Genomic DNA, 21,142 nt, shown 5'->3' on the forward strand with positions numbered 1-21,142 from the left:
GAGGCTTTAATTTAACAGCTGCTATAGTTGTGCATATGACTCCATGGCCTCTTCCAGACGTTCAGTTAGTTGGGGCGCAGCGCTAAAAATGGCGCGCGAAAAAATAAAAAAAAAAGCGCGGCGAGAGGAAGTTCCTTCGCTTCCTCTTGCCGCGCCTCTCCTTATTTTTTCGCTTGTCATTTTTTGCGCTGCGCCCCAACTAACTGAACCCCTGGAAGAGACTATGCAGTCATATGCACAACTATAGCAGCTGTTAAATTAAAGCCTGAAAACAAAATGTGATTTTTCATATACTCACTTGCACAGTGATTGTAAGTTACCCTCTTGTGGGAAATTTTTGGTTCAACTGTGCAATTTGTGACAAGGATGTGTGTAGTAGGAAGGGCAGTGTGGCGATGAATGTTTGACGCTTGTGTATGATGTTTTGCAGCTGATCCGTGTAGTGTGAAAAAGTGCGAGCATTACGCTACCTGTCAGGAGGAGAATGGCATGGGCAAGTGTGTCTGTCCACAAGTTTGTCCCCGTATTCTTGCTCCTGTTTGTGGATCTGATGGAAAAGTTTATGACAACGCGTGCCTTATGAGAGTTGCATCATGTTCTCAACAGAAAAAGATCACACTGGCCAGTAAAGACACATGCAGTAAGTTGTATTTGTTTGTAAACAGGGCATTCTGATTGCTTTTGTAGCAAAATGCACGGTCTACCTTTTGTTTGGCTTATACAGTGCCCAACCTCAGTCGGATAGGTTTGGTTTCGTCAGCATGAAATGATTAGCTAGGAATATTGCGACACTGGACGTCAAAAGTAGTTGAGACGCTTTTCAGTATTTAACTTACATTATTTGCATCTAGCGTTTATTCTGTGATACTCCCCCCACCCCTCAAATCAGTAGGGAGCTTAAGCAACGACGACGGCGACGCCGAGGACGATCCCCAGTAAAAAGTGAATTTGTATTTTATCAAAGAAATTTGCAGTTGTCTACATCTGTTAAGTACGCCAATGCCTCTAAAAACGTGCTCTAGCTAAATACACAGTGACAGCGTTTAATTTCAAATGGAAACACGAAAAATTAGCCGCTGTCGTTGGCTTTCCACAGACGACGCAGAACTTGGCCATTTATTGTTCTTGTTTTGCAGAGGACGGCAAAGAAATGTACAAAATCTTGTAACGCACGTGCACAGCTATTGTTTTGCTCATTAAACCTTTTGTTTGGTGACGTTCTCGTTGCCGTCGTCGTCGTGGTTTGCTTAAGCTCCCTATAATGTTGTGTAGGTGCTGTGATCTGTGCAGTCTTGGAAATAGAAAAATCAACAGTCGGAAGGGAATGGGGATGAAATGTTTCCAAGACGCTCAATAGTCGAATCTCACTGCGAAGTGTCTCGACACTTTGTCGCTCACTGTAGTTCCACCCTCAGTCGTGCTTAAATTAAGGTTGTCTGTCTGTCTGTCTGTCTGTCTGAACAGAGTCTACTTACGGAAGTAATCTAAACAACTACTATATTCCACATTAAATCGTTTTTACAGTAAAGATGAGAAAACAATTGAAAGCATTTCTTGGTAATGTAACACAGGTACATGTACCGGGCAGTGTGATGTGCATTGTAGGTCGTAACCCTGTTCATTGTTTCCTTCACAGAACCAGACCCTTGTGCAAAATCCAAGTGCAGTCACCCACAACACCGCTGCATCAAAGTATTGCATGGTGCTACATGCATGTGTCTGCCGTCTGTATGCACACGCGAGTACCGTCCTGTCTGTGGCTCGGATGGAAACACTTATCCCAATGAGTGTGCCTTAAACGCGACCGCATGTGAAAGAAGTCAGATTATAACTGTGTCTAGTCAAGGAGAGTGCAAGCAGAACAACGAAAGTGAGTCCGGCACCGTTTTCTTTCGGTTTTGTGTTGTGTTGTTATTGTGAAGAGGATTTGTTTGGCTATAACTTAGCTAGTCTCCACTCTGAATACCAGCTGTTGATGGTAACGGAAGTCCTGAGTGTGACCCCTAACTTCTCAGCCAGCCACGCTCTTGGAACTTAACAGTCAAGTGGTTTACCTCTTGCTAGTTGGGTTCGCAACGATGTTGCATGTCCATTCATTTACAAGATTTGTTTCAGTACTTTTTAACATTGCCCCAGTGAAGTCCCATGGTCAATAGGCCTTTTCCGAGTTACCTTGTGCCTCTGTTTCAAAAAGAGTCCTCTCCTTGCGAAACCTTTCATTTGAAAAAGAGTTTGATTAACATGAAAATGAATCTGCAGGCGGAACACATTTTCATATGAATGGTTACGCACAAACACTCGTTTTGACACAGAGGCAAAAGCCTTTACATAGTAAGAGTGGGGGGTGAGGACACACAGAAGTAATTTTCAAATAATCATTGCGCCCTGGGTAATCAGTTTTCATCTATATGCTGATGTGTTTTAAAAGTTATCACGCCTTTTTTCACAGATCCTTGTGCTGAACCTGGGCTGTGTACACATCCATACCATCAGTGTAAAGTGGTTGGTGGCAAGGCACTGTGTGTGTGCCCCATGGTGATACCAGCAAACTTGGATCCAGTGTGTGGCTCTGATGGTCAAACATACCCCAACCCAAGTGCGCTTGAAAGCATGAGCTGTTTGGCAAATAGAATTGTCGAGGAAGAATACCGTGGCGAATGCGTAGGTGTGTATCTCTGTCAGAATCAGTTGAGAACAAGGGTCAGCAAGACTTGATTTCCATTTGTTTGCACTGGTAGCTTAAATTATCATGAGTGCCAGTGGGAATATACACTTATTTGACTAGAGGGAAGTGCCACTCGATAATGTTTTTACACTATATTTCTTGTTTGACTTATGCAACGATGAGTGTGGTCTTGAAACACATTGCAACTATGGACTTTGAACCACACCTAGGCAAGAATGCATCAACCGTACAGAGCCAACTCCAAATAAGAAATAATACATGTCATGATGTGTCTCATCTCGTATATGTCTGATATTCATAATCACAAGCTGATCTGAAGGAAAGTGGATCCCTAGTAATTAAAAATCATGGCATTTTGAGTTGTTTTGGCCACGTACAAAATTAACTTTAAATTGAAGGAAAGTTAAAAAAAAAATAGTTTACTAGGATAGCAAAACACTAAAGAGGTAATAATACACCGTGAAGGAACAAGGATGGAAAAGATTGACCCGGATTACAAACGACGAACTCGAAAAATGTAGGCTAAGCTTTTCAAGATGCGCATACTGTGACAAAGCTTCTTCAAGAAATATCCAAGATTGCTTCTGTGCGCATCGCTTTGTTTGTCTTTTTTTGGCTTTGTCTAAAAAAGACCAGTTGTATTAAAGGTGTTTGAAAGCTTTATGTGTTTCATGTGTGTTTAGTTCCCACAGATCCTTGTGACATTTCACTGTGCAGCCATCCTAAGCACTTGTGTAGGGTAGTAGACGGTATGGCAACCTGTGTTTGCCAACAGGTCTGCCCACTAATCCTGCTACCAGTCTGTGGATCTGACGGCCAGAGCTACCCAAATAGCTGCAGCTTGGAAGTTGAAGCTTGTATGACTGGAAAAGATTTGACAGTTGTATCCATGGGAGAGTGTGGTGATTATTTCTTTTGTTATTGATTTATTCTTAATCTGTAATATGATTTGTTGCCGTTGACTAGAACACTCGATAATAGCCTCTTTTGGAAATACTAACATGGGCTATATTTTTATCTGTTCGTGTAAGGGGGCTAAGTCGTGCAATTTTAGGAGAATTTTACACTTACCAACTGGCTATAGAATGCATTGTCGAAATATCACAGTAACAGATTAATTTAACTTCCTCCCCCAAAGTCTCTTCTCTGTGAGGAATGTAGAGAGCGGTGGAAATCAAGCCTATGAGGACTTTTAACATTGTCTAATGTGTTTTATAACAGACCAATGTGCAAAAGTAGTGTGCCCTGATCCCAGGCAGCACTGTAGAGTTGTTGAAGGTGCACCAACCTGCGAGTGCAGTGAAATCTGTACTGCCGACTGGAATCCAGTGTGTGGGTCAGATGGTACGACGTACCCCAATGAATGCAGCTTAGAAGTGGAAGCATGCAAAACAGGAAAGAAACTGTCAGTCGTTAAACAAGGACAATGTGGTATGGATCATCAGAAGTAAAATGTTCTTAATTTGTATTAAAAAAGGAAAATATTGCGAAAGAGATTTGTGAAATCCGTGAAGGAATATATGAATATATATCAATATGAAAATTCGTGTGAATGACATGTGAATAAGCAAAGAAAACGTACAACAACAGCAAGTTTATGAAAAAGCTATTGAAAAGCATTTGAAAAAAAGAAGGAAGCACACGTGAAAAACCAGTGATCAAAAGGTGACAAAACAGCAAACAACATGTGTAAAACCAGTGTTCAACATGTCAGAAAACAGTGTACAACTTGTGAAAAACCAGTGACCATGTGAATGTGTGTTTCCAAAGTTGTTTGCCAAGTCAACTGATTTCTCTTGACTTTACTTGTAGTTAAAAAGAAGGAATGCCCATTTTTAAACCCAACTCCATCCTGTAATGTAACATTGAATGGAACTTGCTTCACTGGAGATGTAACATGTCCGCCAGGCTTGATGTGCTGCCTTGACAATACCTGCGAAGCCAAGTGTACACTGCCAGCACTTGACGATGGTAAGAATCTTTTAGCGCCGTTATTTCTACGTGGTCTTTGGGGGTGGAACTGTCCCGCGATAGTGTCTTTGTTTGGTTAGGGTTAGTCTAGTTAGTCCTGTCAGTTGGTTCGAGTCTGGCTGGGAGCCTGTCATTTGGTTCTAGAGTGTCTCTCGGCTGCGGATTCTGAGTAATGGTAGATTGTATGAGAAACCTAAATATGTTATTATTGGATTAATGCGCCTCTTCCAGAGAGAGTGGTGATTTTCCAAGCCTGGTCACTGTAAAGAAACCAGAGACGATTCTAAATTTCACGTCACTGTGCTCCAGTGTAAAGTGTTAACCATTAGATTCAGTCCAAATCCTGTGTGTGATTTTTATACTGTGAGATATGTGGTTCTATCTTTCATGGTAAGTTGATGAAAACCAAGGGTACAAACATTCAAATTGAAGTTATCAAACAGCACAGCTGTGTGGTACTATTTGTTTGTTTGTTTTTTTTTTCCAATATTCTGCAAGGTAACTTAAGGTTGGTGGTTTCCAATTTTGTAAGTCGGTTTGGGCTAGTAACATTAGGAACAGTACCCTGGGTACCTGAGCTTTTTCTTACGCGCGGCGGACGGAAATAACCGACACCGGAAACCACGCAAGAAAAACCTCTGGCACTCGGGGTATAGAAACAGAATCACTTACATGTATTTACATACATGCACCACACGACAGATCATTGCAATAAACGCGACTTACACAGTTGCGAAAATGAAGAGTGAAAAAGTTATCAAGCTAATGTGGAGAAGGTCAATTTGTGATTGTGGGATATACTTCTAGATGGGAAAGACAAGACAATAGACATATGGAATATTTATTTCAAACATTGCAGCTCAAACATATGATATTTTATGTATCCACTTGCATGTATTTGCTAAATACTAATAAAAGATAATTTCATTGTTTCCTTCTTTCCAGGAACAAGACAAGGTCAATGCCCTCGACTGAACCCTACTCCAGGCTGTGGTGGTAATATAACTGGCTGTGGTGCTGATGAAAGATGCTCTCTTGGCAGCAGATGTTGTCTACAGAGTGATTGTACTCGAAAATGTGTTGAAGTTGGGATTGGTCCTGCTGCAAGTGAGTCCTCTGCAAAAAGAATTTGAATGCTATTATGACTTTTGAATTATTGTTTTCTTCATTATAGGTGGATTATTTCTGTAAATGCCATTTCTTGTACCTACCCAAGTGAAAAAGGCTGCTTTTGCTTGACGAGTTAAATTATTTTTTCTGATTCCATAGTTACGACAGGTAAAGAAGAGAAGCAATGTCCATTTTTAAACCCAACTCCATCCTGTGCTACGAGGAATGGAACTTGCTTCACTGGGGATGTAACATGTCCGCCAGGCTCAATGTGCTGCCTTGACAACACCTGTGAACACAAATGTACACTGCCAGCTCTTCCCGATGGTAAGAATGTGTTGATAAAGCAGCATTGTTATTTTAACGAGTTGTAGCTAGCGTAGCGTAGCTTGAATGAGTTATAGCAGTTGGCTAGGGAAGAAATAATGGATCTTTTCGGCGATGCAGCAGTCATTTTAAATTCTATTGTTTCAAATAGCTATTATGGGATGCTCGGGGGGGGGGGGAATTAGTATGTAATTGCATTTGTTTGTGGTCATTTTGCCAGAAGCATTGTAATTACAATCACTTGAATGACACTAATGATTGTTTCACTGTTTTCTTCTTTCCAGGAAGAAGGCAAGGCCTTTGTCCTGTACTGAGGCCTTTTCCAATGTGTGCTGGTAATATAACTGGCTGCGATGCTGATGAAAGATGCTCTCTTGGCAACAGATGCTGTCTGCAGAGTGATTGTACTCGAAAATGTGTCGAAGCAGAGATTCCTCCTCCTGAAAGTGAGTTCTTAACAAGAAGAGTAATCTAATGACTTTTGAGTTACTTTTTAGCTCATATATAGTGTGATATAATAACATTTTAGAACTGTGCTCACCCAAGTGACTTAATTTATCCTGATTCCATAATCAATACAGGTATAGAAAAGAAGGAATGTCCACTTTTGAACCCAACTCCACTCTGTAATCTGGCGGAACTGACGAATGGAACTTGCTTCACTGGAGAAGTAACATGTCCGCCAGGCTCAATGTGCTGCCTTGACAATACCTGTGAACACAAATGTACACTGCCAGCTCTTCCCGATGGTAAGAATGTGTTGATAAAGCGGCATTATTATTTTAACGAGTTATAGCTAGCGTAGCGTAGCTTGAGTGAGGTATAGCAGTTGGCTAGGGAAGAAATAATGGATCTTTTCGGCGATACGGCGGTCATTTTAAATTCTTTTGTTTCAGATACCTATTATGGGGTGCTCAGGGGGGGGGGGGGAGGGTAAATTAGTATGTAATTCCATTTGGAACGCAGCTTTATGTCTATGTTTAGGGCTAGGTCCATACTAACACGTTACGAAAACGGAGCTTTACGAAAACGCTCTTCAAACGACCAGACTTAGTTCTGTGGGCCAAAAGCATTACTGCCTGACTACACTTGTAAATAAAAGCTAAAAAGCAGGAACAAGACCAGTAATTTATATAGTACTGTTTGTAATGCTTTACAAGATGGCTATGAATTTCAGATGACTTATAAAAACCCTATAGTGTTGGATTATAGAAATCTATAGAGCTGCAGAACAGATCTTTACAGTAGTACTGTCTGTTGTTCAATATTCTGCAAAGAGGATTAGCATTTTGTTTTCAGTTTTGCGAGAGTCAATGGGAATAGGCCACAAGCATTAACACTAATAATTGTTTTGCTGTTTTCCTCTTTCCAGGAACAAGACCAGGCCTATGTCCTGTACTGAACCCTACTCCGAAATGTTCTGGCAAAATAACTGGGTGCGATGCTGATGAAAGATGCTCTCTTGGCAGCAGATGCTGTCTGCAGAGCGATTGCACTCGAAAATGTGTCAAAGCAGAGATGATTCCTCCTCCGCGTGAGTACTGCACGAGCAAAATGCTGTAACGACTTTGTGTTACTGTTTGGTTTATTGCTCATGGATTGTGTTTGTTACACTGTTTGATATGGAAGGGGCTTCATATTACAACTAGTTTACAAATTTGCAAAGTGTTCGATCATCTGATAGGCAGTGGGATCATTACAGTGGGGGCGGTTTGATCATCTGATTAAGAAGTGACATTTTGTAAAATGTTTGAATACATTGGGATCAATGCCGGCAAACTAAAATGTAAATGTCTTAATAATCGAACACAAACTATGGTGAATAATCTTAATGGAACACAAGGTGTAAATCGATCCTTTGTTTTCAGTGGCCTTAGCTTAGAGAATGTTGATACAGATATTATAGGTAAACACACATGATTTTCAGTTACAAGACCAGGCACATGCCCAGTGTTAAATCCCATCCCAGGATGTGCATCGATAACTGGTTGCAGGTTTGATGACATATGTCCTCTTGGGGAGAAATGTTGTCTCCAGTCAAACTGCACCAAAAAATGTGTCAAGACTGACAAAGCCTTACCACCTCCTCCAGGGGGTCTTGGAAGTAAGTACTAGGAAAAACAGATGTACTGTGAGAGTCGAGTGAAGGTTGTAGGAGTCAAATTTACATAAACTTGTGTTTATTTACCTGTAGATAATTTAGTTCGTCATCTCTCTACAGGAAGGCAAAGTGCTGATTTTGGTTTAACATGTCAACCACCATGTCATCGCTTTGGAAACTGCGTGAGGAACCCTAAGACTGGTAAAAATAAATGCTCTTGCTTCAGGATATGTACAAGAGAATTCGCCCCTGTGTGCGGCACTGATGGGAAAACATACAGCACTGAATGTATGATGAGGTTACTGGTCTGTGAGAAAGGAAGCAATGTAACGCTTAAGCATCGAGGAGAGTGCTCTTCGAAAAAGAAAGGTAATTTAATTGATACTTTCTCATCATCTTTTTCAGCACCTTGCTTCTTGACAAGAGTTTTACCTAATTTTTTTTTTTCGTGGACCAATATTTGTTTGACCGAGTTAGATTTTTGTGACAAGCCTACTCGTCCGATGTTAAGTGCCTTGCAAAATGTGGTCCTCGACTGGAGTAAAACTATTGGTCTAGGGATTACAGTTTTCCTCGAGCTACCCTCTCGGAATACTGTTCGCTTCTCGGAACAGATAATGTCGGCGGACAAATATCTGAACATATTTTCGCGCCAAATGGAGGCTATTTTTTATTTGATTAAACTCTTCAATACATCTAGCCCGTTGTGGCAAGTGTCATTAGACTTCAGAGGGAGCTGGCATTTCAAGTTGATTTCTTAACTCAATTGACACACAATCTTGCTATTTTGTTAGCAGACGGTTTAACATGTGATCCACCGTGCCATCGTTATGGAAAGTGTGTTAAGAATCAGAAGACTGGTGTAAATGAATGCTCGTGCAACAGGATTTGTACAAGAGAATATGCTCCTGTGTGCGGCACTGATGGCAAAACATACGGGACTGAGTGCATGATGAAGCTGCTGGTGTGTGACGAAGGCAGTGACGTAACCCTTAAGCATCCAGGAGAGTGCATCTCTAAAGGTACGTTTTTCTTTCTTAAGTGTAGCCAGTTAACGCAACAAGAGTTAACAGTTCTTAGTGTTTTCGATTCTCTTTCTTGTGATACGGATCATCGTGGTAAGATAAGAGGAAATAAACACCTTTCCATCGGCCCCGGTGTTTCCCCACTCCCGGAACGCCTGTCATTCCACAACCCAAATGTCATGCTACTCTACAGGCATCCATGATTATTCTGATTGTTGCTGGGCTTTTAGAGTTTTACATCTAAGCAGGTATTAGATGGATCTCTGTAGGTATTTGATCAGTACTGAAATTATCTGGTTGAATTCCAAATATGTCTCGAGCAGTAGTAGACGTATTTTGTGCATAAAGTGTACCTGCAAGGTATTTTTTGTTTGTCTTTGTTGATACTTCCTCTGTGAGTTTTGTAAGCCAAGATACGGCTACTGTTCAATCAGTCTTACACTATCTAAGAATACTAGAGATTTTGTTTTTTTCTGGTGGGTACACATTGTAGTAACAGTCTGAACTTTTCGAACTACTAATTCTGAACTCACCTCTCTCGCCTTGGTATTTGTTTTGTCCGTACGCGTGACTTCATGTGATATTATTTTAGCCAATCGTGGTGTAGAACGTGATCGACGGTTGGCCAAAAAATGCATTTTTTTCATCTTTGTTGTAATCTCTTGTCGTGTTGAGAGTTAAGGCCAGCTAGTTTTGAATCTAGCTTTTTCGTTGTTTTTACTAAGCTATTTCTCGACACGTGTTTTGATAAATGCTGTACATCGTTGGCTACTTAGGGTGCGTTCCTTAGGGGTGATCTGGGTCAGGATCAGTGATCCAAGATCACTCGGATCATGGCGCATCAAAGGAATCGATGAATTCGTGACTAGAGTGGATTCATCGGTTTCTTTGATGCACCATGATCCGAGTGACCTTGGATCACTGATCCGAATCCGGATCACCCCAAAGGAACGCACCCGTAGTTCTTGATACACCCAGGAAATTGTGGCTATTTTCAAAACATACAGGGCTTGTGGGAATGGCGTAAATTTAATTGTCACTATCATGGGACAACAACAGCAACAACAACTTTATTATGACTCGCATATTTACAATTTTAAAGAAATATGTACACATTAAGTTAAAAAAGCTTGACAATAGCAACAGCGCGAACCCGCAAGTAGCCTGGGCTAATCTAGGCGGGCCACATCTATTTAACAATTAGACCCGTAGCCCGCAAGGGCTACGCGTCAATAGCCCATGAGGCGAAGCCAAATGGGCTATTGACCCGTGGCCCTTGAGGGCGAAGGGTCTAATTGTTTTAGTATCACCCAACTAGTCGGACAGAAAAGGTAATAATGAAGTTAGCAAATGCAAGTTGAAGAAATATTTATTTGGGAATAAAACGAAAGAAAGTGTCACGCTCGATGGCGCCAATTTCGCTACTCGATGACCATTACTAATAGTCCCCTGGTAGCGTAGCCAATCAAAATGCAGGATTTGCATTAATCCACTAGTTGGGTGATACTAAATTTATATTAGACCATTAATGCATAAATAAGGTTGTTATGCAACTGCTTACAGAAGGATTTACGAAACCGTTTAATACAAGTACATTTACATATTTTGATTTACACTAGGAGCTATGATTTACTAGAGATAAACTAGGCTATGGGTTGAAATTAATCAGGAACTAAATCAAAGTCAAAAATCCGAGTCCTTGACAAGAGTCAGACCCGTGGCTATCCAGATAACGTTAGGGTATATGTGATAGCGTCCTACAAGCTGTGACGATCAGCAATAGCTTACATAGCAAGCGTTCCCTTAGTAACAACTTTTTCAGCATTCTGGCTGCGCACAAATTGGAGCGAAAGCAAAAAAATCGACACCCCCTACCTCGTCGAGTTTTTACTCTCGCTCCAACTTGCGCGCGGCCAGAAAATGGAAAAAGCTCTAAGTACTGGAACGCTTGCTACGCAGGCTAGATCAGCAATGTCAAATGCGATACAGAAAAAGAGGGCCACTGGTCATTTGATCATTAAACGCCACTAGGTGTCGCTATGGCACGAAGGAGAAGGGTAGACTGCCAATTATTGTACAGATTTTTTGCTTATTTCTTTGTAGACGGTTTAACATGTGATCCACCGTGCCATCGTTATGGAAAGTGTGTGAAGAATCAGAAGACTGGTGTAAATGAATGTTCATGCAACAGGATATGTACAAGAGAATATGCTCCTGTGTGCGGCACCGATGGCAAAACATACAGCAACGAGTGCATGAGGATGTTGTTGGTGTGCAAAAAGGGAACTAATGTAGGGTTGAAGCATCCTGGCAAATGCAAAGAAGGTCAGTGTTGTTTTTTAATAACTTTTTTCTTATTTATTTATTGCCACACACAAATAATATTTACAATACATATACGTAAATTAATTACAATTCTAAAACAACTACTTACTCTGCTTACAGTACTACATTTACTTACACTACATTACAATTCTTGTCTAATGCCTATCTACATATTACCTAAAAGTTACATTACAGTCAATACAGTTCTAAAAACATAGTATAATCACACTTATAAACAGATTGCAAATTAAGGTACAGAGCCCCTTGCACAAATCCCACTTCTTATTTAATTTCTCCATGTTATTAGTATTAACACATATAAATTTTTCTGTTTCGTACTTAACTTTTGCCTTTAGTTTAAAGGCGTTTATAATACTCGCGCAGAGTGATTTGTCATCTTCCCAGACCTTAGTGTCCCACCTCCAATAAGGTAGAATCCTTGGTAAGATCCCCCTTGGGGTATTGCTTAATACCTGGGCTGGCTCTCGCATGGAATCCTGGGTCTAAATCTTGCGATCGTTTGACCGTGATGGAGGTAGTTTTTATCAAGAATTTCGTACGTGATTCACCTTTTTGGCAAAACTGAGTGGTCGTCAACTTCAGCCATTGGCCAAGTCTTGACGAATCTAAACAATAACGAAACAATAGCAATAAAAGGCTTATTCAGGATTGAAATGAGTAGATATGACAGGAAAAGAATGACATAAAAGAATAAGACAAAGCAATGACTATTGATAAGCGACAACAAAAGTTAAACAAATAGACACCCTGAAAGGAAGCTAGTGAGGTTAGCCCTATGTACCTTGAAATTACAAACACGAATGAACGGACAGAGAAGCGACAGCAGTATAATAACTAGATTGTAAAAATAATATACAGGCGTTTGCTAAATTAAAATTATTTTTGTTGTCGTCTTTACCAGTTTTCTGGTAGGTTGTGTTTCATGATGTCAATGATTGTACCATTTTTTTTTTCTCTAGACCCACCTGAAGATAGTTGCCCAAGGTTGGACCCCATGCCGATGTGCTTTCCTACCATTAAAAATTATTGCACTGACGACTCGCAGTGTGCCGATGGAGAGAAATGCTGCTTACGTAGAGACTGTAGCAAGAGATGCTATACACTGGCCAAGGCAGGAAAATGCCCTAAAACTGACCCTAAACCCTGCCCTGCAATTGTACGACCTTCCGAATGTACTACAGACTGGGACTGTACTGGAGAACAGAAGTGCTGTTCTGATGGTTGCATCAAAAAATGCACATCCTCTTTTCTAGCACCACGGGAAGGTATGATGTGGCTTTACAAATTGCAAATTCAAGTTACTTGTTAATTTGGCCCAGGAACACTCGCATACACAAGAATAGCTTCCAAAAATGAACAAATTCATCTAGTTCATACATGTGATTTGCATTTCATAACAAAAATCAAATTACGACTTTCTAACCCTTTCCAATCAGACCTTACTGCTGATACTTTCTCCCAAACTGCACCATTTCTAAACTTTCCGTAATGAATAGAGTGGTTTTCAATTTCGCGCTTACCACTGGTTATAATTCTCGCTAATGTTTTAATTTTGCATATCAACCTCAGACAACCCGTGTGTAAATACCTTGTGCAGCTACCCCCACCCCGTGTGTAAGGTCGTGAATGGAAATGCTACATGCCAGTGTCGACAGAACTGTGTTGCTCTGTACGATCCGGTGTGTGCGTCAGACGGACACACGTATGACAACATGTGTGCGTTGGAGACGACCGCGTGCATGTTGGAAGCTGATGGTATGCCTGCAGGAAAACTAACCTACCTTGGAAATGGAAAATGTACAGGTAGATTGTAATATGATGTGATGTTTGGAAAATCAACAAAGCTATGATAGGAAGACGTAAATAAGGCTTTCCTGGCTCAAATAGTCTTTATTCTACTTTTCAACAAAACTAACATAAGGAAACAAAACACAGCAACTGGCATGGTGAACGTAGAACTGTCGATATTTCTATGTAATTCTGTAGCCTGGAGCATATTATGCTGCTGTTACTGTGTAACGAATGAATACGTCAAACACATCGTTTTGGTAAATGAAATGATATCAAATGTTTCAGCTCTTGACGATTTACATTGTAAATACAGCAACGTTTTTATTCTCCCCATAGTTGCACAGATCTGCAGTCTACCAGTGGAAAAAGGCCGCTGTCGCGCTTCCATGAGGCGATTCTTTTTCAACTCCACCTCTCGGCAGTGTGAGGAGTTCCGATTTGGTGGATGCGAAGGAAATGCCAACAGATTTGACACGGAGAAGGAATGTCACGACTTCTGTGGATGTGAGTTGTCTTGAACTAAGCCTCCCAGGTCATCACCGCATTTCAATTCTCAATTGGTTATCCATGCTGTGATTAAACAATAACCATGCGCAGCTTTTTGGAGCATCATTCATTTTCTATCTTCAGACGCACGAGACTCGACCCAAAGTATTCCATTATTCCATTGGCTAAATAGCTATGTTATATCAGAGTATAAAACGTAGAAACGAGTGTTACTGTGTACGTTGTTTCACGTGGCTAAAGGCTACAAAGGCCACAAACACAGGACAAGGGTTAAGGTCACAAACTAGTAGGCCTAAGCCACGTATTATACTCTGAAAACATCCCGGGAATTTGAAAGCACTTGAGAAAAGTAGGTAAAACACTCGCCTGCAGCCCGGTTTCTTTCAATTTCTCTAATTGCATGAACTGTAACAGATTTCTCATGTTATACGACTATCCCGAAGCTTCCTATTCTGTAAGCAATGTTATTTTCAGACTATATGTACCCTATTCAAACAATTAAAACGTTCTGAACTCTGGTTGAAAACTTAGATTTACAGTAAGCTTTTGGTTGCCTATCTACAGCCTTTGTCGAACGATCAAAAAGACGCGAATGAATTAATACATAAGTAAAAAGTGTGAAAAAACACAGAATAAAAATGCATATTTAATATATGTACATCACGGGTGCCAGGGGTGGTGTAACAACAGTGATACATTCACCTCCTCTCCACCCTGCTGCTTATCAGTTCTGTTGAGCTTATTTTCGCATGTATGGAATTTTCAGCCCTGGATACTTGTCAGCTAAATCCTTGCCCAGATCCTTATGCCATCTGTAGCATCTCTGATGATGGAGAGCGAGAGTGTACCTGTCCGGAGATTTGTACTGCTGACTATAGCCCTGTGTGTGGAACGGACGGACAGACATACAGCAATTTGTGTATGATGAAGGTTTCAGCTTGCAAGCAAGGCATGATGATCAAGGTTAAGTCGCCTGGAAAGTGTAAGAGTAAGTGAGCTTTTAATTTTTTACTTGGCTTTTCTCCTGAAAGTCCATAGCATTTCATGAATGTTCGCGCTCTTTAGGATTTTACTCACAAACTCAGAACCAAATTGATCAGCGCGATAACCGGTCAGCATGAAAGTACTGCTCTATAGATTTAATTTGAATGGTTGCACACTAAGGTTTGTTCTGATATTTAGAACCAGCTCATGCAGTGCGATAACAGCTCGACATGAAAGTACTGCTCTATAGCTTGAATTTGAATTGCCACACACTAGGGTCTCATCCACAGACTTAAAAAGTAAGACCCATTTTGTACAGCGTATAAATCAGTACCACATGAAAATACTGCTCGATAGCTTGAATTTGATTGGTCACAAACTCAAAGGAGCTCAGTCACGGTGTTTTGTCTGTTTTTTTGGCCACGTACAAAATCTCCTTTAAATGGAAGGAAACCTGAAAATAATAGTTTATTAAGATAGGAAAACATCAAAGAGATAATAATAAACCATAAAGGAACAAGGATGGTCAAGGATGGCGAAGATTGACACGGATTGCAAACGACGAATTTGAAAAATTGAGGCTAAACTTTTCAAAATGTGCAAACCGTGACTGAGCTCCTTTAAGAGGTAGCGCCTCCTAGTACATTAGTAACATTATCATAAACAGTAGTACCACATGAAAGTACTGCTCGGTAGTTTTAATTTCATTGGTCACATACTAAGGTTTCATCCAGAGACGAATGTAAACAATACCACATGTAGCTTAGCTCAGTTAACCCTCACGAACTAGGGTTTCATTCCAAGACGTATAACTAGAACCTAACACCACCCGGTAGGGTACTCACCTAAAACGGCCCGTCCAAACACCTTATATAAAACATCCACATGCCGTGGGTAATTACCTTCTAGCCTATCATGCAAATGTAGCCCAAAGCAGTGCACAACCGGTGATCACTGTTTTCATTGCAGACAATCCAGGTTTCTGTCCTATTGTGGACCCTCAGGTATGCTCCGGTGGTTTGGACGACAGCTGCTTTGATGATGCCAGCTGTGATGTCAGTGAGAAATGTTGCCATGATGGCTGTAGAAAACTCTGTGTGAAGTCCCTGCCAAAACCCAATGCTGGTGGACCGCCCAAGGCCATGTCACGTGAGTAATATTACGCCCCGTTAGGAAACAGACGCACACATAGTTACAAGTTGAAAATGCGTTCAGATTACAGTGGGTAGCCGAGCGTACTCGCAGGTTTATACGCATGCTCGTTGCAGAAGAAAGAAAGACTTGCGATCAACTTGCGCTGATTTCCGTTGGGTTACCATACATAGTAACTCGCACGGAAGTCCTTGTCCGAAATCTTTCCAACCGACTTAACAAATTTCTATATAACAAGATTTGACCTTTCGACCCCCATGGTTATGCAGGCGGTAGCTTTGTTCTCCCTGCAGGACTTTCTTTACCTTTTGCTCTGCTCGTAGCCTGCGTAGCAAGCGTTTCCGTGGGGTTAGAGAGCAAAGAAAGACCGGTTAACGGGATTTTCGGTGTTTTGCTCGTGCAAAAATGGGGCGAGAGCCAAAAAAAGAAAGAGGGGGTGGGTAATTCTTTGCTCCCGAACCCCACGGAAACGCTCGCTACGCAGGCTACTCTGCGCGGTGAGGGTCCTGACGGAAGTGACAGCTTGGTCCTCACGGTTGAGGGTTTTTCGTGAAGCCAGCATCCCCACCCGCGTAAAAAAAATGAACCATGCTACTTAAACACCAAGGATCAATCAACAAGCAGTTTGCAGGTCGTGGAAGAAGAGCCTTCATCGCGAAGGCGTATGACGATATGACGAGATAGTCTAGAACTTGTTCGTGAAGTAGCGACTGACTGAGCGTTGCCCTGAGTTTGGTGCTCTTGAATGCGCCATTATGAAGACTCGCCTGTCAGTTAGCTATTGCTTCGAGATTTCCTTCAAGTTTAAGTGTAACTACATGCAACATACAAAAACGACTTGGTTGATGTCAAGATGAATATCCTTTCTTCGCAGGAATGAAGCTGCTTCCGCCTCCTCCCAAAGACTCTTGTGAAAAATGCAAGTTTCCCATGAGCGCCTGCGCGGTAAATGAGAACGGCGAAGCTGAATGTCACTGTCCAGAGGGATGCACGGCTGATTTTGATCCAGTCTGTGGCTCTGATAGCCGTAACTACAGCAACAAATGCCAGTTAGAGATAGAAGCCTGTAAACCAGAGAACCTGAATACTTTGAGGCTTCAGCATGTTGGGCCATGTGGTAAGAACGCATGTGAACACCACTTTCCCTCCTAACAGTTGACTCGCTCTGTCTAGCGATAGTTTGCTCTCTATATCATCTTTTGTGTGTGTTGGTGGGGTGGGGTAGGGGGGCTGAACTCAGGTTGAAGCCCTGGCCGGGTCTCCTCCCAAGTACTATGGATGGGTACTGGAGAATTCTCGGGACAACTTGACAGAATAATGGAGATAACCCTTAATGGACTAGAAATTGTACAAAAATATTAACGCAAATATTCTCACCAGCATTCTTAAGAACTGTGTAGATACTCTTAAACTAGGATCCGTAGCTGGGCATTAAAATTTTGTTGTCGTCACATGCCCTATCAACTGATTGAAATTATGGAAGAATTCGTCGAAAAACGGGTGCACAGTTGTAGGACACGAAATTCCCCTCCCCCTTAAGAACACAGATCAAAAACCAAGCTAAACTAACATCCTGAAAAAATCATCATGTACGTTTTGCGTGCGAACATGACAGTGTTTTGGAGAGACAACTTTACACGTTCTGATGTTTCCCTCGATAAAGTAATACTTACAATTATCAGCAGCTCATCTTCCAAATGCTGTCCAGCAACAGTAGGTTATTAATTACCGTTTCTGGTGCCAAACATTTATTGGCATTAAACAGATAACAAGGAGTTTCTACTAGTTGTCAAAATGCCATTATTTCTGCCGACGTGTTTTTTATATTCTTTTTTTTTTAGTTTGTAACCTTCCATCCGAAGGAGGACCTTGCTTCGGTTATTTTTCACATTACTTCTTCAATGCCACATCGAAGAAGTGTGAAGAGTTTATTTATGGAGGCTGCCAGGGAAATGGAAATAATTTCAAAACCATCGAGAGCTGCGAGAATAAGTGTATCAGTAAGTGAAGAGCAGTGTTTAGTAAAATGTGTAACGCAATGGAATGGTTTCTATCACTGTCGTAAAGCTGGCCAATCACAGAAAACGCAAGTAATGTAACAAACCAATCACAGCAAAAGGGAATAATGCCATGAACCAATCACAGCGCGAAGTAAAACCCTGGGGGGACTCCCATATAAAAAGGAAGGGCTTGCTCGTCGGAAATTTTGAAAAGAACCCCTTATAGGTACCAAGATCCTGTATTGTGGGTGTGGCTTGAATTTTTTTTTTTTTAACCCCTACGAGGTACCAATTCTGAGAGAAATTAAAAATCAGTTGATTTTCAAATATCTCCTGTCATCTTATTTCGGCTGAACACCCTAAAAGGTACCGCAAAAGCTCCCGCTTGGACCTTTTGAGGCTGAACACACTGAGAGGTACCAAAACCGCTTTTTAACCCCTAAAAGGTACGACTTGTACCCCGGTCCTTTTTATATGGGAGTTCCCCCCCCCCCCCTCCCCAGGGTTAAAACATGCGACCGATGGAAAGTGCGGGAAAATCAGCGTAACTGTAAGCTAAGTCATGTCCCTCATTGTTCAGAGAAGCATGCTTGCTTTGGAGCGCAACTACAATGGCACTGTGGTCATTATGATTGAGTAGCTATTTATCCTGTGTTGTCTGTAGGCCAGGGATGTATTAATGTTGTTACAGAATTTGCAGTTAGTGATTATTTTGTTTATTCCATAACACAGGCCCATGCAAGAACTACAAATGTCCGTTTCCTCACACAAGGTGTGAAGTAGAAGATGGTTTACCTGTCTGCAAGTGCCCCACCACTTGCACTGCAGATTACCGCCCAGTGTGCGGAACAGATGGCAAAACATACGGTAACATGTGCGGTCTGGAGGCAGCCGCTTGCCTAACGAAGCATTTTGAACTGAAGGTGAATCACCTTGGAGAATGTAAGTGCATGGTAACTTTGCCTAGAAAATTTAATCATTTCTTTCCAGCACTTAAACAGTTCTTTACACGAGATCTGTCACAGACACCATTAAAAAACCATTAATACAACCAAGGTCATCATGTTTAAAAATGAAAAGACCTCAACCTTTTCCCCTCTAGTTGAATTTGTTTGACAGGGTTTGGGGTCAAGTGCCGTTGCGTGGGCAGTTCCTGTTGTAACGTACCATCTCCTTCCTTGGCAATGTTGTGTAGACTGGCAACAAGTAGACTGATGGAAATACGGCGTGTAAATAAAGTTATCGTATCGTGTTACGGGTTGTTGTTGTTGTTGTATGGCTGCAGTCATCTTTGTTGCCAGGTTTTTGTTTTTGCCAACGTACTTGGTCTCTAAATATAATTACCACGCTGATTTTGTGATATTGAAGGTCAAGTAACAGAGGCCGGCTTTTGTATACCAGAAAATGCGGGTACTTTGTTGTATTCTTATCATGGATAGTTGGTACATAAAAAGGATCGCAGTACTGCCCTACGATTTGTGACCATTCTCTATTTTCCAATTCCCCAGGATTCACTCTGTTTGACCCCCCCCCCCCCCCAAAAAAAAAAAAATTAGCAGAAGCTGTTGTTCTGAAATGCTCCTAGGAATATGCAGGCTTCACAACAATAGTTTATGCAAAATTTGGGGGGGGGGGGGGGATAGAGTGAATTATGGGGAATCGGAAAATAGAGAATTATAGTCTGAAATAGGGTATGTTTTGCCCTCTGGCCTGGAATTGGAAGAAACTGTTCTTTTTCCATTAACATTAAGACCCTGTCAAATGTGTGACGCAAATTGGAAATCATTCCTACTAATTTGAGAGGAATGAAATCATATATAAATTTTTGCGTCACGTCTGAAATAGAGTATCGAAAAACATATATTTCGGTCTGAAAAAGGGTAAGTGTTCCTCGAAGCAGACTGTACAGGCCCATCCAACCTTTCGGGGAGTAAACAGCCTATCCCCTCCTCCTAACCCCCCCCCCCCCCCCCTCCGTTCTAGAGGACGTTGATGGTTTTAGTTTAAAGCATGTAGTATATCTTTGGATCTTTGATCCCTACCATCTATTTGTGTCATCGGTAGGTTTAACTCCAAACCCATGTAATGAGGTTACCTGCAGCCACAAGCGTCAAACATGTGTGGTAAAGGACAACAAGGCTGTTTGCAAGTGCGATAAAATATGCACGAGAGAGTATGACCCTCAGTGTGCCTCAGATGGAGTTACTTACTCTAACAAATGCGTTATGGAAGTGGCCGAATGTGAAAGTGGAAAAGCTTTGAAAATATTACATCCTGGAGAATGCACAGGTAATGCCTATGATTATGTTCTTTGACTGATTTTGTTTGGTGAGCGGGTCCGTGTTGAAGTCCCGCCCAGTGTCTCTCTCCATCCAGCTGTATAGATGGGTACTGGGGTAACTGGGGAGTTGTTAGGGCATCCAGACAAAGACAATTCGCAGACAACGCCATTAAGCTTCAACATTTTAAACTGTTGTTGAACTTTAACATCTCTTTCATGTGTAAATATTCAAGTTTTTCCAGTTTCCATTCCTGGCTTATTTTAAATATTATAATAATCATGTAATTATCCCTAGTATTCACTGTAGTCCAGATGGTGGTTGTATTTGAGCGTCGTGAAATCAAAACCAAAGCATTACATTTGTCAATTACGGTCACCATAAACAACAAAGTTTACCAAACACAACTCCAAACAAACCCACGTGACAGCGCCAAGAGCGGGAAAACTTGCGTGACCAGTCATGAGTGGTCTTGTTTTTTCATCTGATTGGTTAAATAGGTAGGGTGAGTTTTTTAAACCAATCGTGGAACAACAAAGCCAGAGCAATTCCGGATTTCTTAAAACACTTAATTTAAAACTGCTTTAAGTCCATAATCCAGGTATGACCGTACCAGCTCCTATTTAACAATAAGACCCTTCGCCCTCAAGGGCCACGGGTCAATAGCTCATTCGGCTTCGCCTTGGCCCTTGAGGGCGAAGGGTCTAACTGTTTTAGTATCACCCAACTAGTCGGACAGAAAAGGCAATAATAAAGTTAGCAGATGCAAGTTGAAGAAATATTTATTTGGGAATAAAACGAAAGAAAGCGTCACGTTCGATTGCGCCAATTTCGCTACTCGAGGACTATTACTAGTAGTCCTC

The 21,142-nt window shown here is 41.4% G+C and overlaps 1 protein-coding gene across 2 annotated transcripts in view; it reads left to right on the forward strand.

The window, feature by feature from the left end:
• The window catches only part of LOC145500190 (uncharacterized), a 53,617-nt gene that overhangs the window by 27,930 nt on the left and 4,545 nt on the right, over positions 1-21,142 (forward strand). The window contains exons 21-43 of one of the 2 annotated variants that reach the window (XM_081479698.1): positions 431-640; positions 1,637-1,870; positions 2,450-2,665; positions 3,370-3,588; positions 3,908-4,117; positions 4,499-4,657; positions 5,603-5,764; positions 5,927-6,094; positions 6,379-6,540; positions 6,676-6,843; positions 7,467-7,628; positions 8,316-8,564; positions 8,990-9,217; positions 11,324-11,545; positions 12,526-12,831; positions 13,136-13,369; positions 13,694-13,861; positions 14,631-14,852; positions 15,818-15,997; positions 16,875-17,117; positions 17,842-18,000; positions 18,733-18,942; positions 20,065-20,289. In XM_081479698.1, the coding sequence (XP_081335824.1) occupies positions 431-640; positions 1,637-1,870; positions 2,450-2,665; positions 3,370-3,588; positions 3,908-4,117; positions 4,499-4,657; positions 5,603-5,764; positions 5,927-6,094; positions 6,379-6,540; positions 6,676-6,843; positions 7,467-7,628; positions 8,316-8,564; positions 8,990-9,217; positions 11,324-11,545; positions 12,526-12,831; positions 13,136-13,369; positions 13,694-13,861; positions 14,631-14,852; positions 15,818-15,997; positions 16,875-17,117; positions 17,842-18,000; positions 18,733-18,942; positions 20,065-20,289 (4,716 nt within the window). The remainder of the gene's footprint in view (positions 1-430; positions 641-1,636; positions 1,871-2,449; positions 2,666-3,369; positions 3,589-3,907; positions 4,118-4,498; positions 4,658-5,602; positions 5,765-5,926; positions 6,095-6,378; positions 6,541-6,675; positions 6,844-7,466; positions 7,629-8,315; positions 8,565-8,989; positions 9,218-11,323; positions 11,546-12,525; positions 12,832-13,135; positions 13,370-13,693; positions 13,862-14,630; positions 14,853-15,817; positions 15,998-16,874; positions 17,118-17,841; positions 18,001-18,732; positions 18,943-20,064; positions 20,290-21,142) is intronic. The other variant, XM_081479699.1, reaches the window with a different exon arrangement.

The sequence above is a fragment of the Orbicella franksi genome, chromosome 10, assembly GCF_964199315.1.
Source record: "Orbicella franksi chromosome 10, jaOrbFran1.1, whole genome shotgun sequence".
Taxonomy (NCBI): domain Eukaryota; kingdom Metazoa; phylum Cnidaria; class Anthozoa; order Scleractinia; family Merulinidae; genus Orbicella; species Orbicella franksi.